The sequence below is a fragment of the Chlorocebus sabaeus genome, chromosome 6 (assembly GCF_047675955.1).
Source record: "Chlorocebus sabaeus isolate Y175 chromosome 6, mChlSab1.0.hap1, whole genome shotgun sequence".
NCBI lineage: Eukaryota > Metazoa > Chordata > Mammalia > Primates > Cercopithecidae > Chlorocebus > Chlorocebus sabaeus.
In genome coordinates this window covers 48,452,089-48,479,265 of record NC_132909.1, presented here as the reverse complement: position 1 = coordinate 48,479,265, position 27,177 = coordinate 48,452,089, and the positions used below count along the sequence as shown (strand labels likewise).

Genomic DNA, 27,177 nt, shown 5'->3' with positions numbered 1-27,177 from the left:
ATTTTCTTGGCAGCATAGCGAGACCTCATCTAAAAAAAAAAAAAAAAAAAAAAAAAACTTAAGAAAAAACTAGCCAGGCATGATGGTGCATAGCTGTAGTCCCAGCTCCTCAGGAGGCTGAGGCAGGAGGATCCTTTGAGCCCTGGAGTTTGAGGCTGCAGTGAGCTGTGATAGTCCCACTGCACTCCAGCCTAGGTGACAGAGTAAGATCTCCTAAAAAATATATAGCGTTTGTTTGTTTTTAGATATTTTCGCTCTTGTTGCCCAGGCTGGAGTGCAAGGGCACGATCTCGGCTCACCACAACCTCCGCCTCCTGGGTTCTATCAATCCTCCTGCCTCAGCCTCCTGAGTAGCTGGGATTACAGGCATGCACCACCACACCCAGCTAATTTTGTATTTTTAATAGAGACGGAGTTTCTCCATGTTGGTCAGGCTGGTCTCGAACTCCTGACCTCAGGTGATCCGCCCACCTTAGCCTCCCAGAATGCTGGGATTACAGGCGTGAGCCACTGCACCCAGCCAAAAAATAACATTAAAAAAAAGTATTAGGTAGCTCAAGAGACAAGCTAATCATGTGATTTATCCAAAAAGGAAAGAACCCTCCTATCACATGATTCTCTGTTGATTAACGAAGTGCCCAGGGGCCTCTGAAATAAAAGTTTCCCACAGGGGGAAACTGACTTAGAAAGACCAGAAAGATCAGGGGGGTCTGCTCCGCGTAGTGAAGCTTCTCTTCTTGGCACCTGCCTGGCATCGGAAGGGGGCCCCTTCTTCCTTCCTGGTCTCCTGTGTGGACACTGTAATGCCTCAGTTTTCTTTCTGTCTTTTTGTTTTTGACACAGGATCTCACTCTGTCACCCAAGCTGGCACCATCATAGCTCAAACTCCCCAGCTCGGGTGATCCTCCCTGCCGCAGCCTCCTGAGTAGTAGTAGCTGGGACCACAGATGTCTGCCACCAGCCTGAATAATTTTTTTTTTTTTTTTTTTTTTTTTTTTAGAAACAGAGTTTCGCCATGTTGCCCAGGCTGGTCTCAAACTCCTGAGCTCAAGTGATCCTCCTGCCTCGGCCTCCCAGAGTGCTGGGATCACAGGTGTGAGCCTCTGCACCTGGCCTGTTTCCTCATCTGGAAAATGGCAGGGGAAGGTTCTGCCAGCTGAGACACTGGCTCTGCCAACTCTGGCATGCCAAAGCTCTGGGCACAGGGCGAGCCCCACCAGCGTGGGCGCCCAGAGCTATTTCTGAAAAGGCCCCTTTGCGCCTGCCCAGGGAAGAGCCAAGTGGCCCCAGGCTTGGGGCCTGCCGCCCCACCCGGCTGCCACACCTTCCCGTCCAGAGCAGCCAGCCCGAACACAGAGGCCAGAGGGTTCGTCAGAGCCACATGGTGGAAACTCCAGCAGAGGGTTTTGAAAGCAGGTTGCACTTCATTCTTGCTGAGGGAGTGCACGCGTGTGTGTGTGTGTGTGTGTGTGTGTGTGTTTGCAGCGCCCCTGGGTCTGTGTTTTTATTGCACTTTCCTGCTGGTTTCCAGCTGCACCGCCAGTTCCGGGGAGGGCCCTGGGCCAGCGGCTGTCAGTCCCCACCTCCTTCATAAAGTCCTGGCCTCGGGACAGTCCGCACAGCTACCCAGCCTGAGACGGGGCAGCCCGCAGAGCTGCCCAGCCTAGGGAGACAGGACAGACCTGTCCCACTCACTCTTTCCCCTACCGCTCCTGCCGGCAGCTCGAACCATGGGAGGCCGCGTCTTTCTCGGTAAGTACTTCGGGGCCCCGCTGGGAGGGGCGAGGAAGCTCCAGCGGTACCGTTGGCTGCGTCTGAGAAACGGGAGGCGCCCCTGGTGGCTGTGGGGCCTGCGATGGAGGAAGCCACATTGTCAAGCAGGCACTCTCGGCACATGGGGAGAAGGGCTGGTTGTGCTTGGACACCCCCGCACCTCGGGAGGAACTCCAGGGTGCTCTTGGAGCCTGCTACTCTGCCGGAGGTATCCTCAAGCTTTCTACTGGAACCAATTTGGCATCTGCTCCCTAAGGAGGGGAAACTGAGGCACGGGGGAAGGAAAGGGTCAAAAAGTGAGTGCTGGGACCCTGAGAGCCGCCGTGCTTAATGTAACGCATAGACGGACATGGGCGGGGGTGGGGAAGCTAGAGACCAGGACTTCTTCACTGCAGGGGACCCCCAATTTGTCCCTCGCAGTCTCAGCAGCAGGGGCAGCCCCAGAGTCCCCAGTTCTTGCTCCCCGCAGACCTGGCTGGGGCTCAGCTGTGGATCAAAGGAACTTTGGCTGGCTGTGGGTTTGAATTTGATTTTTGTTGTGACTTCCCGGGGACTCCCTTTCCCGCCCCACCCAAGGTGACTGTAACGGTTATCAGGGTAACTCGTTGCCTAAGCAACAGAGCAACAAAGAGAGTGAAGAAATGACATTTGGGGCAAAACCCAGAACTTCCCGGACCACAGGGACACAGCTTCCCTGGGCCAGCCCCAGGTGGCAGGTGTCAGCTCAGCACTGCGCCCTGGGCTCGAAAGCGAGAGACAAAAGCCCACCTTGGGGTTCTTGGGGGCACACCTGGTGGGGGCAGCTGCTAAGACCTGGCTTCCCAGTGGTTCCACGCCCTGGTTGTCTGTGTCACCGGGGCCAAGTCAGAGTGCCTCTACGCCTCACTTTTCTCATCTATAAAATGGAGCACAACCCGTCTCCATCTTAGATTGTTTTAAGGGTTGAGTGAGTTAGGACACAAACTATTCCTGGTTCACAGTAAGAATTAGGTAAATAGCATTTTAAAAGTGTTGGCTGGGCACGGTGGCTCACACCTGCAATCCCAGCACTTTGAGAGGCTGAGGTAGATGGATCTGTTGAGCCCAGGGGTTGGAGACCAGGCTGGGCAACATATTGAGATGTTGCCTCTACCAAAAAAAAAATTTTTTTTTTTTTTTTTTGAGACAAAGTCTTGCTCTTGTCGCCCAGGCTGAAGTGCAATGGTGCAATCTCCGCTCACTGCCAACCTCCGCCTCCCGGGTTTGAGCGGGTCTCCTGCCTCGCGCCCCTACCCCAAGTAGCTGGGATTATAGGCACCTGCCACCATGCCCGGCTAGTTGTTTTTTTGTTGTTGTTGTTTGTTTTTGTATTTTTAGTAGAAACGGGGTTTCACCATGTTGGCCAGGCTGGTCTCAAACTCCTGACCTCAGGTGATGCACCCGCCTTGGCCTCCCAAAGTGCTGGGAGTACAGGCATGAGCCACCATGCCCAGCCAAAAAAAATGTTTTTTTTTTTTTTGTTTTGTTTTTTTTTTTTTTTTGAGACGGAGTCTCGCTCTGTTGCCCAGGCTGGAGTGCAGTGGCGCGATCTCGGCTCACTGCAAGCTCCGCCTCCCGGGTTCTCGCCATTCTCCTGCCTCAGCCTCCCGAGTAGCTGGGACTACAGGCGCCCGCCACCACGCCCAGCTAATTTTTTTTGTATTTTTAGTAGAGATGGGGTTTCACCGTGGTCTCGATCTCCTGACCTTGTGATCCGCCCGCCTCGGCCTCCCAAAGTGCTGGGATTACAAGCGTGAGCCACCGCGCCCGGCCAAAAAAATGTTTTTTAATTAGTCGGGCTTGGTGGCATGTGCCTGTCCTAGTGAGCCCTAGTGGCTCAGGAGGCTGAGGTGGGAGGACCCAGACCCCTTGAGCCCAGGAGGTTGAGGCTGCAGTGAGCTATGTTTGCACCACTGCACTCCAGCCTGGGTGACAGAGCAAGAGCCTATCTCAAAAAACAAATAAATAAATAAATAATAAGGCCGGGTGCAGTGGCTCACACCTGTAATCCCAGCACTTTGGGAGGCTCAGGCCAGCAGATCACCAGAGGTCAGGAGTTCAAGACCAGCCTGGCCAACATGGTGAAACTCTGTCTTTACTAAAAATACAAACATTACCTGGGCATCGTGGCAGGCACCTATAATCCCAGCCAGTCGGTAGGCTGAGGCTGGAGAGTCACTTGAACCTGGGAGGTGGAGGTTGCAGTGAGCCGAGATCACGCCACTACACTCCAGACTAGGCGACAGTGAGACCATGTCTCAAAATAAATGAAATAAATAATAAATTATGATGATTATTAAATTCTGGTAAGACGCTGGTAGGTCTGGGGAATTGTCTGGGGGTCCTTAGGAGGAAGCCTAAAGAAGGAGTGACTGCCCCGCCCCCCACCCCAGGGTCTCTATGCAGGAAACTGACTGCTTAGGGCTCAGCCCAGAGAATGCAAACCAGATGAAACTCAAACCAGAACAGCAGCTTCTCTCCCAGCTTCTGTTTGGGCAACTTCCAAGGCCCCAGATGGAGGCAGCCAGGCCCTGTAGCCTCACGGTGGGAGTAGAGAACCCAGCCCATGCAGAGGGGCTGGGGCACAAAGGAACCCTGCCCAGGGCCCTGGGAACCTCAATCCCTCAATTCCTCCTTCCCCAGCCTCTTCTGTTCATTGGATTCTTCCTGATCCTTTTCTGGGCTCCAAGCCTCAGTTTCTCTATCTGTAGAATGGGCATCAACACAGCCCCTGCCTCCTAGAGTGGTTTTGAGCTTTAAAGGAGTTACCTGGGGCTTTGGGAGTTGGAGATGAATCTGCCTAGATCCTGTCCTGCCAGGGGAGGTCATTTTGTGGTCTGTTCTGCAAAGAGGAACTGGGTTCTGGCCGAGGGAGGAACTAGCCAAGCCCTGTGGCCAGAGAGGAGGAAGAGGAGAATCCTGACAGAAGCGGGGAGCATGGGCTTGGGCAGCGGGGTTTAACCCAGCTGGAAGAAGTGTGGAGGTGGGAGTGGGGATCTCTGCCTTCCACCCACCTAAGGGGTACGAAATTTGAACACAGGGGCTGAGTGGTCAGGGGACCTCCAATCTGCACCCCAAATACCCGCCCTCTGAAGCTGTGCTCACAACAACAGACCCCAGAATTCCCCTGGGAGCTCCTCCAGGGTCGAATTGGGGCAAATGAGTGATGAGTCATTCCTTCCCTTAGGCCCAGGAAGTGACTCATGCCCAGCCGTTGTCCTGGTCCCCATCCCTCTGCCCGACACCCCCCTTCAGGTCTCCCGGATTATTGGGGTCCCCAGGATTCCCAGATCAGCAGGGACTGGACATCCCCCCCCAGCCCGCCCCAGGCCCCACCTGCTGCTCAGATCCCAATGCCCTCCCTTCCCCCGCCCTTCCCTTCTGTTTCCATCCACCCTCCTTTCTCATGATTTTCTCTCTTCCTCGCTGTTTCTCTCTCTGTCCCATTTCCTCCTGTTTCCTCTCCTGCTTTCTATGGGCCCCTTGTTTCTCCACCTCTCTCTTTCGCCATGTAATTTCTGTATCTCTCCATCTCTCCGTGTCTCTATCTCCATCTCTCCGTGTCTCTGTCTCCTTCTCTGTCTTCTCTTTCTCTAGCTGTCTTCTTTCTCCTCTCTGTCTCCCCCTCTCTCTTTCTCCAGTTCTGTCTCCTTTCTCATCTCTGTCCTTCTGTCTCTCTGTCTCTCTCTCTTTTTTCTTTTCTTTCTTTTTTTTTTTTTTTTTGTTGAGAGTCTCGCTCTGTTGCCCAGGCTGGCATGCAGTGGCAGGATCTCAGCTCACTGCAACCTCTGCCTTCTGTGTTCAAGCGATTCTCCTGCCTCCAACTCCACAGTAGCTGGCATTACAGGTGCGTGCCACCACGCCCGGCTAATTTTTTGTATTTTTAGTAGAGATGGGGTTTCAATATCTCTATTGGCCAGGCTGGTCTCACATTCCTGACCTCAAGTGATCCATCCGCCTCAGCCTCCCAAGGTGCTGGGATTACAGGCGTGAACCACCGTGCACAGCCCTCCCTCTCTCTCTCTCTCTCTCTCTCTTTCTGTCTCTCTCTCTCTCTGTGTCTCTTTCTCTCTGTGTCTCTCTTTCTGACTCTTTCTCGCTCTCTGTCTCTCTGTCTCTTTCTCTCTCTCTCCCTCTGTCTCTCTCTCTTCCTGTCTCTCTCTCTCTCTCTAATCTCTATTTTCTCTCCACCCCTGCTTCTTTGACTCTATCTCTCTGGTGAACAGCAAGGAGATCCCTAGGTCCCCATCTCTGAATCCCCTGGTGATCTGAGGAGAGTCCCCCAGGACATGGCTTGGGAGGGGGAACCCCCTGAGCGCTGGGAACCGCCACTCCATGTGCACCCCAACAGGCGGCCACAGTGTCTTCCTGTGGGAGGGGCACCTAGGGTGTGAAATATCACCACTGGGTCCCAGGACAGACCGCCAGGGCTGGTGGCGGTTGTGGGTGTGGTGTGTATGTACCTGTGTCCCTCGAGGAAGCGTGGAGGTCCAGGGCATCTTAGAGCCTGGGGGATCCAACACCGTCATTTTTTTTTTTTTTTTTTTTTTTTTCTGAGACAGAGTCTTGCTCTGTCACACAGGCTGGAGTGCAGTGGCATGATCTCGGCTCACTGCAACCTCTCCCTCCCGGGTTCAAGTGGTTCTCATGCCTCGGTCTTCCAAGTAGCTGGGATAACAGGCACTTGCCACCATGCCCAGCTAATTTTTTGTATTTTTAGTAGAGAGGCGGTTTCACCATATTGGGCAGGCTGGTCTTGATCTCCCGACCTCAAGTGATCCGCCTGCCTCAGCCTCCCAAAGTGCTGGGATTACAGGCCTGAGCTACCATGTCCGACCACGTCTTCATTTTTACCTAAGGAAATGAAGATGGCAGGCTGGGCACGGTGGCTTATGCCAGCACTTTGAGAGGCCGAGGCAGGCAGATCACGAGGTCAGGAGATAGAGACCATCCTGGCTAATGCGGCGAAACCCCGTCTCTACTAAAAAATACAAAAAACTAGCTGGGCGAGGGGGTGGGCGCCTGTAGTCCCAGCTACTCGGGAGACTGAGGCAGGAGAATGGCATGAACCCGGGAGGCGGAGTTTGCAGTGAGCCGAGGTCATGCCACTGCACTCCAGCCTGGGTGACAGTGAGACTCCGTCTCAAAAAAAAAAAAAAAAAAAAAAAGTATTTTTAATTTTTTGACCTGGCATGATAAATTATTTTAAAATTTTTGAGTCAGGAAATGTGGCTCATGCCTGTAATCCCAGCACTTTGAGAGGCTGAGGCAGGCAGCCTGGCCAATACGGTGAAACCAGCCTGGCCAATATGGTGAAACCCTGTCACTACTAAAAATACAAAAAATTGGCCAGGTGTGGTGGAGGGCGCCTGTAATCCCAGCTACTTGGGAGGCTGAGGCAGGAGAATCACTTGAACGCAGGAGGTAGAGATTGCAGTGAGCCAAGATCGTGCTATTGCACTTCAGCCTGGGCAACAGAGCAAGATTCTGTCTCAAAAAAAAAAAAATTTTTTTTTAGTGCACACCTGTGGTCCCAGCTACTTGGGAGGCTGAGGCAGGAGGATTGCTTGAGCCTAGGAATTGGAGGCTGCAGTGAGCTATGATTGCACCACTGCACCCCAGCCTAGGTGACCAAGTGAGACCCTGTGTCAAAAACAAAAACAATAATAAAAAAAAAAAACAGCCCCTATGGGGACAGGGTGACAGACTCTTTGGCTTTGAGCATCCGAGTGGGACGTGACATCTGCCCACTCTGTTTGAACGACGGGCAGGATCTCAGCCTGAGAGGGGTCAGCATCCTCCTCCCCCAAAATGCATCCCCCTTACGCCTCCTTTCCCACCCTGGGATTCCCTCTGACCCCCTTTCCTTTCTCTGTTGCAGCATTCTGTGTCTGGCTGACTCTGCTGGGAGCTGAAACCCAGGACTCCAGGGGTGAGTCTGCTGGGAAGCAGAAAGCACAGTCCACAGCCAGAGTCTGGGGAGGGCCCTGGACCCCCGCCCAGCCCCCCTTCAGCCCAGGGAAAGAGAGGCCTCGTGCACGGGAAACTCAGCGCCCTGCCCCATCTCCCTCAGTGCCCCCTTTTTGTGTGTCCCCTTGCCCCTCACCTTCTGACCGTGCTCCCTGCTCTTGCAGACTGTGCCCGGTGGTGCCCTGAGAACTCCTCGTGTGTCAACGCCACCGCCTGTCGCTGCAATCCAGGGTTCAACTCTTCATCTGAGATCTTCACCTCCCCCACGGAGATTTGTGACGGTACAGAGGCTTGAGGGCAGCACAGGGTACATCTGAGATTATGAGGCTTTGCCCGGTGCCAGTGGGGACAGAGGTTGTTGTTAGGGGCCACAGCCTCACCTTCCAGACTATCATCATGGACAGAGAAAAGACAAAGAGGGCAGGCGTGGTGGCTCACACCTGTAATCCCAGCACTTTGGGAGGCTGAGGCGGGCAGAACGTTTGAGGTCAGGAGTTTGAGACCAGCCTGGGCAACATGGCGAGACCCTGTCTCTATGAAAAATACACAAAATAACTGGGCATGGTGGCACACATCTGGAGTCCCAGCTACTTAGAAGACTGAGGTGGGAGGATTGTTTGAGCCCAAGGGTTTGAGGCTACAGTGAGCTATGATTGCACCACTGCACTCTAGCCTGGGCAACAGAGTGAGATCCTGTCTCAGGGAAAGGAAAGGGGAGGGAGAGGGAGAGGATGAGGAAGAGGGAGAGGGGAAGGGGGAGGGGTACGGGGAGGAGAAGGGAGAGGAAAGAAGGCAGGCAGGCAGGCAGGAAGGAAGGAAGGGAGGGAGGGAGATAGGCCCGGCGGGGTGGCTCATGCCTATAATCCCAGTACTTTGGGAGGCCAAGGCGGGTGGATCACCTGAGGTTGGGAAGGTCGGGAGTTTGAGACCAGCCTGACCAACATGGAGAAACCTCGTCTCTACTAAAAATACAAAATTAGCCAGGCATGGTGGCACATGGGCTCATGCTTGTAATCCCAACTACTCCGGGGGCTGAGGCAGGAGAATCGCTTGAACCCGAGAGGCAGAAGTTGCCGTGAGCCAAGATCGCGCTATCGTGCTCTAGCCTGGGCAACAAGAACGAAACTCTGTCTCAAAAAAAAAAAAAAAAAGAGAAGAAAAGAAAAAGAGAGGGAGGGAGGGAGGGAAAGAGAGGGAGGGAGGGAAAGAAAGGGAGGGAGGGAGGAATGAAGGGGAAAATAAGGGAAAAATATGAAGGGGGAGAAGTAAGAAGTGACTAGGCATGGCTTCCCGGGGAGAGAGAAGCTGGGTGCTTAGGAATCTGGAGTCTGTGCCTCAGTTTACCCTTAAGACTGGGGAGGGGTACATTCTGGCTATGAGTTTTTCCTGCCCCCCTTTTTTTTTTTTTGTGAGACAGAGTCTCAGTCTGTCTCCCAGGCTGGAGTGCAGTAATCCGATCTTGGCTCACTGCAACCTCCACCTCCTAGGTTCAAGCGATTCTCCTGGCTCAGCCTCCTGAGTAGCTGGGATTACAGGCATGCACCACCATGCCCGGCTAATTTTGTATTTTTAGTAGAGACAGGGTTTCGCCATGTTGGCCAGGCTGGTCTCGAACTCCTGACCTCAGGGGATCCATCCACCTCAGCCTCCCAAAGTACTGGGATTATAGGCATGAGCCACTGCACCCGGCCACCATGGGTTTAAATTTCTACAAAAAGACTGGGGATGGGGATGTGGAGCTTCCTGTTCATCCCCCACCTCAGCTCTGTTCACTGTGTCCAAATCTAGGATGCCAGCCAGAGAACTGAGATCAAGTGTGGTCTTCAGGAATGGCTTGCTCCAGCTGCAGCACAGCCTGTGCACTGCAACTTAGGATTCTTTCCAAAAGATACTAAGCAGCAGGCCCCATGTTGGGGAGTCAGGATGGGGGTCTCTGCCCTGACGGAACTCACATCTTTGGGAGGTGACTCCCTGTCCTGTTGTGTTCCAGACATCAATGAGTGTGCGCCACCGTCGAAAGTGTCTTGCGGAAAATTCTCGGACTGCAGGAACATAGAGGGGAGCTACGACTGCGTGTGCAACCCGGGATATGAGCTTGTTTCTGGGGCAAAAACATTCAAGAATGAGAGCGAGAACACGTGTCAAGGTAAGAACCACCCCACGTCCTCTGACTCTCCATCCATGAGATTTGGGGTCACCAGAGCCATTCTGGCAGCATCCAGAGAGCAGGGCCTTGGTTATAGGGTCAGCGCCTGGGGTCTGAGATGGGACAGGTGTGCATGTACCTACCCCACCACCCCAGAGAGGCAGAATGATGTGAGGATTAAGGGCTGACTCTGGGACCAGCTGCCTGGGACAAATCCTGAAAACCAAGTGTATGACATTGGCCAGGATACTTATTGAGAAACTTCTGTCCACATGTGAGATGTGATAACATTATCATGCTTGTAATTGCAGCGCTTTGGGAGGCTGAGGCGGAAGGATCTCTTGAGGCCAGGAGTTCAAGACCAGCCCATAGCAACATAACAAGACCCCACCCCTATAAAAGGGGAGACCAAGGCAGGTAGATTGTTTGAGCCCAGGGGTTCCAGACCAGCATGGGCAAGCAGGTGAAATCCTATCTCTACAAAAAATACCAAAAAAAAAAAAAAATTAATTAGCCAGGCATAGTGGCCTACGCCTGTAGTCCCAGCTACTCAGCAGGCTGAGGCATGAGAATCGCTTGATCCTGAGAAGCAGAGGTTGCAGTGAGTGGAGGTCACAGCACTGCACTCCAGCTTAGGTAACAGTGCGAAACTCCATTTCAAAAAAAAAGAAGACTGGGCGCGGTGGCTCGCGCCTGTAATCCCAGCACTTTGGGAGGCCGAGGCGGGTGGATCATGAGGTCAGGAGATTGAGACCATCCTGGCTAACACAGTGAAACCCCGTTTCTACTAAAAATACAAAACATTAGCCGGGCGTGGTGGCGGGCGCCTGTAGTCCCAGCTACTCGGGAGGCTGAGTCAAGAGAATGGCGTGAACCCAGGAGCGGAGGTTGCAGTGAGCCGATATTTTGCCACTGCGCTCCAGCCTGGGCAACAGAGTGAGACTCCGTCTGAAAAGAAAAAAAAAAAAAAAAAGCACTTAAAAGCTCCTGGCTTGCAGATGTACTCTATCAGCAATGGCTATTGGGGATTTTATTGTAATTCTGATCTGATGCACCCCCAGGATGGGTACTGTAGCGTGCGAGATCAGAGAGCAGCTGCAAGGCTCTAACCCTGCACAGAGGCCACAGCTTTTGCTATGGTCTTGCTTGAGGCCATAGCTCAGGCCAGGAGAAACTGGAACTCCAGGCTTTGCCTCTTTTTCAGGGAAGCTGTTTGGGCAGGGGAGGGGCTTCTGGGATCCACAGGGACAGATGGGAGCCAGCAGTGGGCAGCTGAGAGCGACTCATTCAAAGAGAGGGAGTTAGTGCAGGGTACCAAGATCAGGAAGAGGAGTGGCACAGAGGTGGGAGGTGATGAGACTCAGACTGCAGAGAGAAGAAAGGGCCCGCAGCCCAGATCCCAGCTCCACCTCTCCTGCTCTGCATTCAGGCAGAGTGCAGAGGGACGAAGAGGGAGGTAAGGTGGGGGACAAGACAGAGACGCATGTACCTGGGACGTGAACCTGCATGGAGCCCAGCAGGAGACTTCTGTCCACCACACGGCTAGTCCCCAGGGGCCCTTGCAAGTGGACTTCGTGTTGCCCCACATGCATGTGACTTGGCCAGAGGACAGAGTCTTCATGTGAATTGGAAAAAGATCCCCCTCTCCCAGTGGACACATTTGACAAACAAAGAGTGGACTGGTTTTCAGCCCCTGCTCATCTCACTGGCCCAATACCTTTGTGCAGTGAGCAACCTGCACAACTGTACTTGACGATCATGGTTTCCTCCCAGGGTGCCCCGGCTAGGGGTGCTGCCCACCCGCTGCTATGAGCCCCCTGCTTGGGATGGTGGTTGTGGTTATGGAGGAGGTGTGTTGCTGTGTTAGAAACAGGCCTGGGCTGAGAGAAGGGGACTCAGCCAGGCAGCTGGGCAGAGACGTGGACAGCAGGGCTGAGGTGATAGAGGGACCTCCACGGACATCAAGGCAGGTGATGGAGACAGCAGCCTGCTGGTTTGGAGCAGGACCTGTCACCAGAGACGAGAAGCTCAGAGGGGCCTGAGTCCTTCCCTTTATCCCTCGGCACTCCAGGCTTCACTATTGCACCTGAGGACACGTGCACCCAATGTCACAGCCCATGGGACCTCTGACATCTGGGCCAGAGACCTGGGGTGGCTCCCTCCACTCCTCACCCCACTGTCTCCAGGCGTCTCAGGGCCATCCTAGACACCTGATCACCCATCTTTGTCCCAAGCCTGAGACTCAGGAGCCTCCACAGGGGGCCACATCGGAAGCTCAGAACATCCCCCTGCCCATCTGGCATCTTATTTGCATAAAACAAAAGGGGGCTGGCACTCAGGATATTTCATGGACTCATGACATGGCGTGGGATGGCGCATTCCAGTACAGTATCCATCCTTTCTGCCATCGCCGGGGACTGCCAGGATGAGACTTGCCGCCACTGGGGCTCACATGAGCTCAGCCACACCTGGAACCCCTCTGACACCCACTCCTACCATAATGAACCCCAAAACCTTGTCCAGAAACTCAGGAGGAGGGAATCTCAGCCAACAACCTTGCTTGGAGAAGATGCCTCCTGACCGTCTTCCTGGCCATTTAGCCCTCATCCATTTCCCCATTCAAGGCTCCACCCTCACCCACTCTGATAATTCCTGGCCCTAAACGCATCTCCAGTGACCAAAGCTTGGGAGGATGCTGTGGCCAGGGGTGGGCAGGGTGACATGAACCCCATAAATGGATTCAGAGGGCCGGGCGCCGTGACTCATGCCTGGAATCCCAGCACTTTGGGAGGCTAAGGTGGAAGGATCACTTGAGGTCGGGAGTTCGAGAGCAGCCTGACCAACATGGTGCAACCCTGTCTCTACTAAAAATAGAAAAATTAGCTGGGTGTAGTGGTGCACACCTGTAATCCCAGCTACTCGGGAGGCGGAGGCAGGGGAATTGCTTGAACCCGTGAGGCGGAGGTTGCAGTGAGCTGAGATCACATCACTGCACTCCAGCCTGGGCGACAGAGAGAGACGCTGCCTCACAAAAAAAAAACCACAAAAACAGAAACACTCAGAGGATTGGATGAAGGAAGCGGCTCCAGCCTGGACTAGATGGCAAGAGAGAGTGTCACTGGGGACCATCGCCCCAGGCCTGATCCTCTTCCGAGCCCAGTCCTGGTTTGGACCACTTGGGGACAGAGATGGAAGCTTGAACCCCATTCAGCAGGGCCCACAGGTCTCTGTCCCTGGTGGAATGACAAGGGATGAGAGGACAGATACATCTGCCACCCCTCACCCATCGGCACCGGTGCCCTCTCCAGCCACAAGCCCCTGCTCACGGCCAGCTCTGCTCAGATATGGATTCTCCCCACATCCTGCTATTTCCATACCCATAGATCCCTTCCTGGGGATCAGAAAAAAAGCATCTTTGTAGACTCAGGGCTGCCTGGCTGGACAGCAGCCCCCACTGTCCACCCCAGCCTGGTGTCCACTGTCCAGGCAGCCCTAGCCTGTCCCACACCATCGCTTACTCACCCCACCCCTGCCATTGCACTGCATCATGGGGGCCCTGGCTCAGGGAGGGGTCTTGGCCCATGCCCATGAAGCTGGGCTCTCAGAGTTAGTGTGGATGGGACAGCGCCGTCCTGCCAGGGCCACCAGGATTCTGAGTATTTGGCCAGCGAGCTGCCATCCTGGGGAGTCAGGCCCAGGGCCACCGTTGGGAGCCAAGATGCGTCCTGCCCAGGCGCACGGCATGTCCCTTGCATTTGGTTCTCAGGAAGGCCCCACCCTGGCCTTTGCCCAGAATCCTCAGGCTGGGACACAGATGGCTGTGACATACCCACTTGGAGCTGCCCAGAAAGGCAGAGCAGAAGGAGGACTTGGCTGCTTCTGGCCACATCTGGACAACAGAGGGCCTGGGCCACCACCCTCACCATAGGATGCCTCTGTGTGGATTGGAAAAGGGAGGAGACAGTGGTGCCTTCCAGATGCTTCCGTGCCGGAAAACGTGGCGGACCCTCAGCCCCGAAAGCTGCTCACAGCTGTGGGCATCCTTTACCCTCTCCTTCCTCTTGCAGACGTGGACGAATGTCAGCGGAACCCAAGGCTCTGTAAAAGCTACGGCACCTGCGTCAACACCGTCGGCGGCTACACCTGCCAGTGTCTGCCTGGCTTCAAGTTCAAACCTGAGGACCCGAAGCTCTGCACAGGTAGAGGCCCCGGGAAGATGCTGTGAGGCTGGACGGGAGCTGGGGATGGAGCCGAGGCAGGTCCTGCAAAGCAGCCGAGGAGGAGGGAGAAGATCCGCAGGTTCCCACAAGGTCAAGGACCTGCTAAGCCCCTGCCTAAGGATTCACCTCCTAGGAAGGTCCCGCCACAGCAGGGAGGCGGCAGGGCCTCTGGGGCTCAGAGTGCCCTTGTGGGCCCCCAGACCTCACCCCTTCCTCGTCTGTCACGTGTGAGTGGAAGAAGGTGTCACTTCCAGTTTTGAGAAGGGGAACCTCCACCATGACCAGGGAGGGAGCAGATGAGAGGTTTTAGTTTTTAGTCATGGAAGTCTGGCTCCCATGACCCAGTTTCCCTTTTGCTTTCACCTCCTATAAACTGGGGACCATGGTCCCTGCTGTACCCTTCTGGTAGGAAGACCATTATAAGATGCTTTGAAGGTGAAGCTGAAGGTCACCAGGTGGCGACACGTGCAGTAATGGTCTTCAGTCCGGGGCAATGAAAAGACAGGGAAGTGGGTGCAGTGAGTGGAGGGCAGGGCTGGGCTGGTCAGGGACAGGGTTTGACCCTCTGGCTTTGTCCTCAGATGTGAATGAATGCACCTCCGGACAAAACCCATGCCACAGCTCCACCCACTGCCTCAACAACGTGGGCAGCTATCAGTGCCGCTGCCGCCCGGGCTGGCAACCGATTCCGGGGTCCCCCAATGGTCCAAACAATACCGTCTGTGAAGGTCGAGAGCTCAGATCCCACGTTCCCAGAGACCCACAAACATCTAACCACATGTTCAACGGCACCCCACAAACCAAGCGGAATGAACGCTGGAGGCGCCCGGCTGTGCCAGGCGCTCGTTCTTCTGAGGCTAGAAGAGAAAAGAGCAGGGCTCCCCGGGAAGGAGCTGGGGTACTGAGGGGGGAGGCTCAGGGGGACCCCAGGCAACAGCTGATGACTCACTGGGAGGAACACGTTTCACCATATTCGTAACTGCACATCTGCACGGGGCACACCTGCTGTGCCCAGGCCTCTCCACGCTTCCATAACCCAGTGTCCGCCACTCCAAGGGGGGCACTAATGCCAGGAAGAACGAGCTGGGGGCACAGACAGGAGACAGGACCTTCTCTGGGCTCAGACAGGGCCTGACTCCCTTCTTCCTGTCCTCAGATGTGGACGAGTGCAGCTCCGGTCTGCATCAGTGTGACAATTCCACCATCTGCTTTAACACCGTGGGTTCGTACACCTGCCGCTGCCGCCCAGGCTGGGAGCCCAAACACGGAATCCCGAATAACCAAAAGGACACTGTGTGTGAAGGTACGACCTGACCCTAGAAGCTCCCCAACCCTCAACACACACACAGACACTCTCCCGCCTAATGAGCCGCTTGTCTTGTTCCCTGCAGAGATGAATTTCCTCACCTGGACCCCGCCCCCTGGAGTCCACAGCCAGGTGAGTGGCCCCCACAGGGACGAGGTGGCAGGAACTCCATCCACACAGCACCGCATCTGTCTCCTTGTCCTAAGCTTCCCACCCACCGTCCAGGCTCTCTGACCCCCACATCTGTCTCTGCAGACGCTTTCCCAATTCTTCAACAAAGTCCAGGACCTGGGCAGAGACTTCAAGACAAGCTCAGCCAATGTCACCATCCAGGTAAGGGCAGGATGCTGGGGGACCCTAGGACAGTGTAGAATCAGCTGGGGGAGGCTTCCGTGTGGCCAGAGAGAGTGCCCAACCCAAGCCGGGGCCTCTGGTCAGAAATGTACATGCGCATAAGATACACACACTACATACAGTATGTACACAAACGTATGTACACCCGGACACGTGAAGACGCACGCACACACACACACACACACACACACCCCAGGTATAATGGCAACAGAGTGCAGCACTTAAGAACCTGGAGATGGGCCACAGGAGTTCAAATCCCCCCATTGCCACTTCTTGCTATGTGATCTCAGGCAAGTGAGCCACCCTCTTTGGGCCTCGGTTTCCTCATCTGTTTTTGGGGTTGTGGTGGTTTTTGTTTGTTTTTGTTTGTGTGTGGTTTTTTTTTGGAGACAAGGTCTGGCTCTGTTGCCCATTCTGGAGGGCTGTGACACGATCATGGCTCACTGCAGCCTCAATCTCCCTGGCTCAAGTGATCCTCCCACCTCAGCCTCCCAAGTAGCTGGGACCAAAGGCACACACCACCATGCCTGGCTAATTTATTTATTTATTATTTTATTTATTTAATATATTTATAGATAGGGGTCTTGCTATGTTGCCCAGGCTGGTCTCAAATCCCTGGGCTTAAGTGATCCTCCTGCCTTGGCCTCCCAACGTGTTGGGATCACAGGCGTGAGCCACTGTGCGTGGCCTTAATCTGCAACACAGGCATTAAAATAATGCCTCCTTCATATAGTCAGTGTGAAGGGTAAATAAACTAATAGTGGTAAGACTCAGAGAACAGTGCCTGACACATGATAAGCCTTATAGAAAGGCTTTCCCGGCCAAGCACGGTGGCTCCCGCCTGTAATCCCAGCACTTTGGGAGGCTGAGGCAGGCAGATCACCAAAGGTCAAGAGTTTAAGACCAGCCTGGCCAACATGGCGAAACCCCATCTCTACCAAAAATACAAAAATTAGCTGGGCGTGGTGGTGTGTACCTGTAATCCCAGCTACTCAGGAGGCTGAGGCAAGAGATTCGCTTAAACCTGGGAGGGGAGGTTGCAGTGAGCCGAGATTGCGCCACTGCACTCCAGTCAGGGCAACAAGAGTAAGACTTTGTTTAAAAAAAAAAAAAAAAAAGTTTTCCCGTATGTGTTTAGCACCGTAGAAAAATGATGTGAGCCACTTAACATCATTTTAACTTTTCCAGTGGCCAGATTATTTATTTAGTTAGTTAATTTTAGAGATACGGTCTTGCTTTGTCACCCAGGCTGGAGTGCAGTGGCACAATGACAGCTCACTTCATTCTCAACCTCCTGGCCTCAAGCGATCCTCCCGCCTCAGTCTCCCGAGTATCAAGAGCTGAGACTACAGGTGTGAGCCACTGTGCCTAATTTTTCATTTTTTGTAGAGATGAGGGTCTTGCTATGTTGCCCAAGCTGTTCTTGAATTCTTGGATTCAAGTGATCCTCCCACCTCAACCTCCGAAAGTACTGGAAGTACAGGTGTGCACCACCGTGACTGTTGTCCAATAACTACACTTTATAAAGTAAAAATAAAGTTAAGTTAAAGTTAAGATTGCAGGCCAGGCATGGTGGCTCAAGTCTGTAATCCCAGTACTTTGGGAGGCTGAGGTGGGCAGATCACCTGAGGTCAGGAGTTCAAGACCAGCCTGGCCAACATGGTGAAACCCCGTCTCTAAAATAACAAAAAAATTAGCCAGGCCTGGTGGCAGGGACCTGTAGTCCCAGCTACTAGGGCGACTGAGGCAGGAGAATCACTTGAACCCGGGAGTCGGAGGTTGAAATGAGCCAAGATCGTGCCACTGCACTCCAACCTGGGAGACAGAGTGAGACTCAGTCTCAGATAAATAAATAAATAAAGTTAAGATTGCATTTAACCCAATAGATCCAACATGTTAACCACTTTAACGTGGAATGATTTTTTGTTTTGTTCTGTTTTGTTTTGTTTTTGAGACGGAGTTTCACTCTGTTGCCCAGGTTGGAGTGCAGTGGCACCATCTCGGCTCACTACAAGCTCCGCCTCCAAGGTTCCTGCCGTTCTCCCGCCTCAGCCTTCCAAGTAGCTGGGACTACAGGCACCGCCCACCATGCCTGGCTACTTTTTTGTATTTTTAGTAGAGACGGGGTTTCACCATGTTAGCCAGCATGGTCTCGATCTCCTGACCTCGTGATCTGCCCGCCTCAGCCTCCCCAAGTGCTGGGATTACAGGTGTGAGCCACCGCGCCCAATCAAAGTTATTGTTTTTGTTTTGCTTTGTTTTGTTTTGAGACAGAGTTTCGCTCTTGTTGCCCAGGCTGGAGTGCAATGGCATGATCTCGCCTCACCGAAACCTCCGCCTCCCGATTCAAGCAAGTGTCCTGCCTCAGCCTCCTGAATAGATGGAATTACAGGCATGCACTACAATGCCCGGCTAATTTTGTATTTTTAGGAGAGACGGGGTTTCTCCATGTTGGTCAGGTTGGTCTCGAACTCCCAAACTCAGGTGATCCGCCCGCCTTGGCCTCCCAAAGTGCTGGGATTACAGGCGTGAGCCACCACGCCTGGCCGGGAATTATTTTTTTAAACCCTGAGATATTTTGTATTCTTTTTCTTAGAATAAGTCTTTGAAATCTGTTGTGTATTTTACACTCCAGAGCAGGTTCAGATGCATTAAAAGTGCCGGACAGAGTTAGAACAGACCCTCCCGGGGATGGTAGTGGCCACCTGTAATCCTAGCTACTGGGGAGGCAGGAGGATTCCTTGAGCCCAGGAGTGGGAGCCTGCAGTGAGCTAGGATTGCCCCACTGCACTCCAGCCTGGGTGACATAGCAAGAGCCCGTCTTCAAAAATAAAATAAAAGGTTAAGTGCGGTGGCTCACGCCTGTAATTCCAACACTTTGGGAGGCCAAGGTGGGCAGATCTCTTGACCCCAGGAGTTCGAGACCAGCCTGGGCAACATTGTGAAATCCATCTCCACAAAACAGTACAAAAATTGCCGGGTGCAGTGGCTTACGCCTGTACTTCCAGCACTTTAGGAGGCAGAGGTGGGTAGATCACCTGAGGTCAGGAGTTCGAGACCAGCCTGGCCAACATGGTGAAACCCCATCTCTACTAAAAGTACAAAAATTAGCTGGGCATAGTAGTGGACACTTGTAATCCCAGCTACTCAGGAGGCTGAGGCAGGAGAATTGCTTGAACCCAGGAGGCGGAGATTGCAGTGATCCAAGATTGTGCCATTACACTCCAGCCTGGGGGACAGGAGTGAAACTCCATCTCCAAAAAAAAAAAAAAAAAAAAAATTACAAAAACTAGCCGGGTGTGGTGGCACGCTTCTGTAGTCCCAGCTACTCAGAAAGTTGAAGTGGGAGGATCGCTTGAGTCTGGGAGGTGGAGGTTGCAGTGAGCTATGATTATGCCACTGCACTCCAGCCTGGGAGACAGACCGAGACCTTGTCTCAGAAAAAGAAAAAAAAAGAACAGAAAATCAAAACAGAGCCTGGCAGGCAGGCTGTGCCCAACCAGTGTTAAGCACTGTGATTCATACATACATGGAGGCATATACTCAATCCGCCACTTGTTTTCTGGTTACTGCATGATCTCAGTGATTCCCTTGTGCCTGTGGGTCTCCAGGATGTCCCCTGGTGGGCGGGGGGCTGAGATCCAGGTCCTTCAGGCAATCCCTGTTGTCCGATGCTCCAGCGATTCTGTCACCCGCCACCCCCTAGAACCTCATCAAATTGGTGGACGAACTGATGGAAGCTCCTGGGGACATAGAGGCCTTGGCCCCACCTGTCCGGCACCTCATAGCCACCCAGCTGCTCTCAAACCTTGAAGATATCCTGAGGATCCTGGCCAAGACCCTGCCTGAAGGCCCCTTCACCTACCTTTCCCCTTCGAACACAGGTGAGACCTTGACCTGCCATGCCCCAACCCTAGGTCCCACCTGGTACCCGGGGTCCCTAATCACTACTGCCCCTCTCCCCTCAGAGCTGACCCTGATGATCCAGAAGCAGGGGGACAAGAACGTCACTATGGGTCAGAGCAATGCACGCATGAAGCTGAATTGGGCTGTGGCAGCTGGAGCCAAGGACCCAGGTAGCAGTGGCCGTCTGGAACGGGAGCCCGTGGGAAAGAGATGGAGGAGCTGGGATGGGGCCAGGGTGAGGTTCAGCCGGGCATGCCTGCAATCCCAGCATTTTGGGAGGCAGAGGTGGGTAGATCGCTTGAGCTCAGAAGTTCAAGACCAGGGCAACATGGTGAAACCTAGTCTCTACAAAAAATACAAAAATTAGCTGGGTATGGTGGCCTGTGCCTGTAGTCCCAATTACTCGGGAGGCTGAAGTGAGAGGATCAATTGAGCCCAGGAAGTTAAGGCTGCTATGAGCTATGATCACGCCAAAGCACTCCAGCCTGGGCGACATAGTGAGACCCTGTCTAAAAAAAAAAAAAAAAAAAAAAAAAAAAAAAAGGCCAGGCGCAGTGGCTCATGCCTGTAGTCCTAGCACTTTGGGAGGCCGAGGCAGGTGGATCACCCGAGGTCAGGAGTTCGAGACCAGCCTGGCCAAAATGGTGAAACCCCGTCTCTACTAAAAATACAAAAATTGGCTGGGTGTGGTAGCAGGTGCCTTTCATCCCAGCTACTCGGGAGGCTGAGGCAGAAGAATCGCTTGAACCTGGGGAGTGGAGGTTGCAGTGAGCTAAGATTGCGTCACTGCACTCCAGCCTGGGCGAAAGAGCGAAACTCCGTCTCAAAAATAAATAAATAAAGGAAGAGCTAGAAACTGACTCATCGGGAGGGACTCCTGGCGTCATCGTGGTGGGCTGGCTGAGCCTGAGTTGGGCCATCTTGGGAGGGAGGATAGAGCATGGGAGGAGGACGATAGGAGTAGGCAGCGAGCGTGTCTGTTCCCCAGGCCCCGCCGTGGCGGGCATCCTCTCCATCCAGAACATGACGACATTGCTGGCCAATGCTTCCTTGAACCTGCATTCCAAGAAGCAAGCTGAGCTGGAGGAGATCTATGAAAGCAACATCCGCGGTGTCCGACTCAGACGCCTGTCGGCCGTCAACTCCGTCTTTCTGAGCCACAACAACACCAAGGAACTCAACTTCCCCATCCTGTTCGCCTTCTCCCACCTTGAGTCCTCCAGTGGGGAGGAGGGAAGAGACCCTCCTGCCAAGGTCTCTGTTCACTCTGCTCCTTCCTCAAAGATAACCCAGGGTCTTTGCATGTGCTGGGCCCCTCCCTGGAAAGTTCTTTCCCCATGTGACTCCGTTTTTTATGATTCCGGTCTTCTTGTTTGGGCCTTCCCTGACCTCATTACTTATTTACTTATTTTATTTACTTTATTTTATTTTACTTTTTGTTTTATTTTATTTTATATTTTTGAGACAGAGTCTCACTTTGTCATCCAGGCTGGAGTGCAGTGGCATGTTCTTGGCTCGCTGCAATTCCTGACTCCCGGGTTCAAGCGATTCTCCTGCCTCAGCCTCCCGAGTAGCTGGGATTACAGGCATGCGCCACCACGCCTGGCTAATTTTTTATTTTTAGCAGAGACGGGGTTTCTCCATGTTGGTCAGGCTGGTCTCGAACTCCTGACCTCAGTTGATCCATCCGCCTCGGCCTCCCAAAGTGCTAGGATTACAGGCATGAGCCACCACACCCGGCCTTTCTTTTCTTATTTATTTATATTTTTAGACAGGAGGGTCTCACTCTGTGGCCCAGGCTGGAGTGCAGTGGCGCGATTATAGCTCACTGCAACCTCGAACTCCTGGACTCAACCATTCCTCTGGCCTCAGAGTTTTGAGTAGCTGAGGCTACAGGCATACACCACCACTTCCAGTTAACTTTTTTATTTTTTTTATTTTTAATTTTTTTTTTTTTTTTTTTTTTTTTTTTTTTTGAGACGGAGTCTCGCTCTGTCGCCCAGGCTGGAGTGCAGTGGCTGGATCTCAGCTCACTGCAAGCTCCGCCTCCCGGGTTCACGCCATTCTCCTGCCTCAGCCTCCCGAGTAGCTGGGACTACAGGCGCCCGCCACCTCGCCCGGCTAGTTTTTTATGTTTTTAGTAGAGACGGGGCTTCACCGTGTTAGCCAGGATGGTCTCGATCTCCTGACCTTGTGATCCGCCCGTCTCAGCCTCCCAAAGTGCTGGGATTACAGGCGTGAGCCACCGCGCCCGGCCACTTTTTTATTTTTGATAGAAACAGGGATCTCACTATGTTTCCCAGGATGGTCTAGAATTCCTGAGCTCCAGTGATCCTCCCGCCTCAGCCTCCTGAGTAGCTGGGACTCTAAGTGTGCACTACTATGCCCAGTTAATTTTAAAAAAAATTTTTTTTAATGGAGATGGAGGACTCGCTATGTTGCCAAAGCTGGTCTCAAACTCCTGGCCTCAAGCAATCCTCTCACCTTGGCCTTCCAAAGTGCTGGAATTACTTACAGGCGAGAGCCACCACGCCTGGCCACCTTCTAATGTACTATGTATGTTACTTATTCATTAGGTTTATGACATAATCTGCCTCTCCCACTTTTTTTTTTGGTGAAATGGAGTTTCACTCTTGCCACCCAGGCTGGAGTGCAGTTGCTCAATCTCGGCTCACCGCAAACTCTACCTCCCAGGTTCAAGCGATTCTCCTGCCTGGGACTCCCGAGTAGCTGGGATTACAGGTGCTTGCCACCACGCGCAGCTAATTTTTGTATTTTTTAGTAAGAGACGGGGTTTTGCCATGTTGGCCAGGCTGGTCTCAAACTCCTGACCTCAGGTGATCCGCCCGCCTCGGCCTCCCAAAGTGCTGGGATTACAGGCATGAGCCACTGTGCCCGGCCACCTCTCCCACTCTTATGTCAACCTCACAAGGGTAGGTGCTTGTGTCTGCGGTGTTCACTGCTGTGTCTCCAAACTGTTACATTCAGTAGGCGCTCAGTCAATACTCATCTAGTGAACAAGCAGCCCTGTTGGGCTCAGCGCAAGCCCAGAACCTAAGAGTGAGCTCCAGGCCAACCTCTCTGACCACCCCCATCTGCCCACAGGACGTGATGCCTGGGCCACGGCAGGAGCTGATCTGTGCCTTCTGGAAGAGTGACAGCAACAGGGGAGGGCACTGGGCCACCGAGGGCTGCCGTGTGCTGGGTAGCAAGAACGGCAGCACCACCTGCCAATGCAGCCACCTGAGCAGCTTTGCGATCCTCATGGCTCATTATGACCTGGAGGTGAGCAGCTGGGGCCATCCTCAAGCGCCCACAGGTAACAAGGTCCAGCAGCAACCAGACAGGCAGCTAGTTCTCCGTGGAACCCTGCTGGTTGCTCAGATAAGTCTGCATGGTTGCACAGCCCAGGTGTCCCCACATCACACCCCTCGCATCCTCTTCCTTTGGCCTCTTCTCTACAACCCAGGAACTATACATCGGGTGCAGCCAGTAGCTGTCCCGTACCAATTGTGAGATGTCAAGTAAAAGCTCCCCGTGTAGAGCATTCCAAGGGAGCACCACCTGCCCTTTTTATTTCAGACGGAGTCTCACTCTGTCTCCCAGGCTGGAGTGCAGTGACGCAGTCTCAGCTAGTGAGGTTCAAGGGATTCTCCTGCCTTAGCCTCCTGAGTAGCTGAGATTACAGGCGTGCACCACCATGCCTGAGTAATGTTTGTATTTTTAATACAGACAGGGTTTCACCATGTTGCCCGGGCTAGTCTTGAACTCCTGACCTCAGGTGATCCGCCCACCTTGGCCTCCCTAAGTGCTGGGATTACAGGTGTGAGCCACTGTGCCGGCTTTTAAAAATGTTTTTATTTTTTATTTTATTTTTTTTTTGAGACAGAGTCTTGCTGTATCACCTAGGCTGGAGTGCAGTGGTGTGATCTTGGCTCACTGCAACCTCTGCCTCCCGTGTTCAAGCGATTCTCCTGCCTCAGCCTCCCAAGTAGCTGGGATTAAAGGTGCACACCACCATGCCCAGCTGATTTTTGTATTTTTAGTAGAGGCGGGGGTTTCACCATGTTGGGCAGGCTGGTCTCGAACTCCTGACCTCAGGTGATCCACACACCTCAGCCTCTCAAAGTGCTAGGATTAGAGGCGTGAGCCACCGCACTCAGCCTGGAGCACCACTTTCTGTATGTGACTTCAGTAGGATCCATAGTGAAGCCGGGCCTTGTCGAAAACTGCAATTAGGCAGAGAAAGGGGGCGCCTGTGGTCCAGGCCATAGGCCCAGCAAGCACAAAAATGTGAAATCCCTAGACTCCCCTGCCAGCTGGTAAGTGTGGCCAGATCTAGGAGGGACAAGGGAGGAGGTCAGAGAGGTGGGTCCGTCAGAATGCTGGCGGAAAAAGGACCACAAAGAGGGCAGGAAGGCCTCAGGTCCTGAAGGAACCCTGAGCACTGGTGTCACTCCTAGGACTGGAAGCTGACCCTGATCACCAGGGTGGGACTGGCGCTGTCACTCTTCTGCCTGCTGCTGTGCATCCTCACCTTTCTGCTGGTGCGGCCCATCCAGGGCTCGCGCACCACCATACACCTGCACCTCTGCATCTGCCTCTTCGTGGGCTCCACCATCTTCCTGGCCGGCATCGAGAACGAAGGCGGCCAGGTGAGGTCCCGCCCGGCTCCCACCTGAGCTCTGGGGTCAGGGAGGCCTGGGAGGGGTTAGCCCCGCCCACTCCCGGGGCTCGGTCGGGTAGGCGGGCCCTGGAGGCATGAGGCCCCGCCCCTGCCCGGGATCTGGCCCCGCCCACCGGGGGTCGGGTTGTCTCTTTAAAGGGCGCTGGCCTTGGAGCCGCCTGGCCATGCCCCGAGTCCCAGCTCGCTTCTATGAGCGTTGCTGGGGATGGGCCCTGGAGGGGAGCCTGGCCCGGCTCCAGACCCGCCCACCCTTCGGCTGTGGTCCCGCCCACTCTCGGGCCCTGGCGCCGCATGCCCCGCCCCGCGCTGACGTCGCCCCGCCCCTCCGTTCCCGCCCCGCAGGTGGGGCTGCGCTGCCGCCTGGTGGCCGGGCTGCTGCACTACTGCTTTCTGGCCGCCTTCTGCTGGATGAGCCTCGAGGGCCTGGAGCTCTACTTCCTTGTGGTGCGCGTGTTTCAGGGCCAGGGCCTGAGTACGCGCTGGCTCTGCCTGATCGGCTATGGCGTGCCCCTGCTCATCGTGGGCGTCTCGGCTGCCGTCTACAGCAAGGGCTACGGCCGCCCCAGATAGTGAGTGCAACGAGGTGGGGCAGGGGGAGGGCGGGGAGCTAGGCCCGGGGCTCACAAGCAGTGCCACGCACGATGATGTCCAGCTGCCCTCGGTTCTGCTTCTGGCTTCTTGGGGCACTGATGGGACCCCTCCCTTACCTCCCAGCTGCTGGCTGGACTTGGAGCAGGGCTTCCTCTGGAGCTTCCTGGGGCCGGTGACCTTTATCATTTTGGTAAGTGCCCACTCCCCCTCCACCAAAGCCCAAGCGTCATGGGCCCAGGCCCGCCTGGACCATCGCTCTCGCCCTCTAACCCACAATCTGCTCCCTGCCCAGTGCAATGCTGTCATTTTCGTGACCACTGTCTGGAAGCTCACTCAGAAGTTTTCTGAAATCAATCCAGACATGAAGAAATTAAAGAAGGCGAGGTGAGAGGAGGAGCTGGGACGACTTGGAGGCGGGGCCGGGGTGAGGGGAATGAAGCTGGAGGTGATATGGGGGCCCACGCTGCAACCCCCCCTCCCTGCAGGGCGCTGACCATCACAGCCATCGCGCAACTCTTCCTGTTGGGCTGCACCTGGGTCTTTGGACTGTTCATCTTCAACGATCGGAGCTTGGTGCTGACCTATGTGTTCACCATCCTCAACTGCCTGCAGGGCGCCTTCCTCTACCTGCTGCACTGCCTGCTCAACAAGAAGGTGGGGGCCTGGCCACAGTGGCACACACCTGTTATCCTCCCACCTACTTGGGAGGCGGAGGGGGGAGGATTGCTTGAGTCCAGAAGTTCGAGACCAGCCTGGGCAACATAACCAGACACTGTCTTTACAAAAAAATTCAAAGATAGCCAGGGTGAGGCCAGACGAGGCGGCTCACGCCGGTAATCCCAACACTTTGGGAGGCGGAGGTGGGCAGATCATCTGAGGTCAGGAGTTTAAGACCAGCCTTGGCCAACATGGTGAAACCCCGTCTCTACTAAAAATACAAAAATTAGCGGGGCACGGTGGCACATGCCTGTAGTCCCAGCTACTTGGGAGGCTGAGGCAGGAGAATCACTTGAACTGGGAGGCGGCAGTTGCAGTGGGCCAAGATGGCACCATTGCACTCCAGCCTGGGTGACAGTGAGACTCATCTCAAAAAAAAAAGATAGCCGGGTGTGGTGGTGAATACCCATAACCTCAGCTTCTCAGGAGGCTGGGGCAAGAGGATCACTTGGACCCAGGAGTTAAAGGTTGCAGTCAACTATGATAGTGCCACTGCACTCCAGCCCAGGCGACAGGGGGAACCGATCTCAAAAAAAAAAAAAACCACAAAAACACCAAGGTGGGGCTAAGGGCAGAGCATGGGGAGGAGCATGCACGGTCCCAGGGCCTGCTCCTGCCCTGACCGGGTTATCTGGGCCAGCAGGTTCGGGAAGAATACCGGAAGTGGGCCTGCCTAGTTGCCAGCGGGAGCAAGTACTCAGAATTCACCTCTACCACGTCTGGCACTGGCCACAATCAGACCCGGGTAAGGGGCTGTGCCTGGGGCGGGTGCGTGGGCAGGAAGGCGCCAGGGCTGGCAGGGCTCAGGCCTCACTGGGCTCTCCTCTCCAGGCCCTCCGGGCGTCAGAGTCTGGCATATGAAAGCACATGGTTCTGGACGGTCCAGCAGCTCCTGTGGCCGCAGCAGCTTTGTACACGAAGACCATCCATCCTCCCTTCGTCCACTGCTCTGCTCCCTCCACCCTCCCTCCCTAAGCCCCGTGTGTGCCACCAGGAGGGAGTGGCAGCTATAGTCTGGCACCAAAGCCCAGGACACCCAGTGGGGTGGAGCCGGAGCCACTGGTCCTACTGCTGGCTGCCTCTCTCCTCCACCTTATGACCCAGGGCAAGTACAGGGGCTAGCCCAGGGCTGCAGCGTGTTGCCTTGGCACCTGGGGCTAGTACTCAGGACAGACTGTGGGCTCGTCCTGGCCTGGACTTTTCCTCTCACGTCTGCTGCAGAACTGAAGAGACTAGGTGCTGGGGCTCAGCTTCCTTCTTAAGCGAAGACTGATGTCAGAGGCCCCATGGCAGAGCCCCTTGGGGCCACTGCCTGAGGCTCACGGTACAGAGGCCTGCCCTGCCTGCCCAGGCAGGAGGTTCTCACTGTTGTGAAGGTTGTGGATGTTGTGTAATGTGTTTTTATCTGTTCAAACTTTTCAATGTTGACACTTAAAATTAAACACATGCATACAGAAGATGGCCTTGCCTGCTGGTGGTGATTCAGACG

General features: G+C 54.3%; 1 protein-coding gene across 9 annotated transcripts; it reads left to right on the top strand.

The window, feature by feature from the left end:
- The first annotated feature begins 1,322 nt into the window (after positions 1-1,322).
- ADGRE5 (adhesion G protein-coupled receptor E5) lies at positions 1,323-27,145 on the top strand. Of its 9 annotated transcripts, XM_037992254.2 has the most exons (22): positions 1,323-1,416; positions 1,532-1,752; positions 7,673-7,723; positions 7,926-8,042; positions 9,752-9,907; positions 10,219-10,320; positions 13,975-14,106; positions 14,709-14,855; positions 15,284-15,430; positions 15,519-15,565; positions 15,689-15,766; positions 19,494-19,671; positions 19,756-19,866; positions 20,682-20,947; positions 22,799-22,978; positions 24,157-24,348; positions 24,723-24,949; positions 25,095-25,161; positions 25,264-25,355; positions 25,457-25,625; positions 26,332-26,433; positions 26,520-27,145. In XM_037992254.2, the coding sequence occupies exons 2-22, from the start codon at positions 1,731-1,733 to the stop codon at positions 26,547-26,549; spliced, it is 2,613 nt and encodes an 870-aa protein (XP_037848182.2). In that variant the 5' UTR covers positions 1,323-1,416; positions 1,532-1,730; the 3' UTR covers positions 26,550-27,145. The 9 variants fall into 9 exon arrangements, with proteins under 9 accessions (XP_037848182.2, XP_037848183.2, XP_072872964.1 ...); XM_037992255.2 differs by having other exon boundaries at positions 1,334-1,752; positions 19,756-19,863; XM_073016863.1 differs by having other exon boundaries at positions 1,334-1,752.
- The last annotated feature ends 32 nt before the right edge of the window (positions 27,146-27,177 follow it).

Bases quoted from the DNA above. Each gene is read 5' to 3' on its own strand.
- ADGRE5 (XM_037992254.2), top strand. From the start codon at position 1,731: ATGGGAGGCCGCGTCTTTCTCG. The intron at 7,724-7,925 runs GTGAGTCTGCTG...CTGCTCTTGCAG, and splicing joins TGAAACCCAGGACTCCAGGG to ACTGTGCCCGGTGGTGCCCT. The intron at 15,566-15,688 runs GTGAGTGGCCCC...CTGTCTCTGCAG, and splicing joins CCCCTGGAGTCCACAGCCAG to ACGCTTTCCCAATTCTTCAA.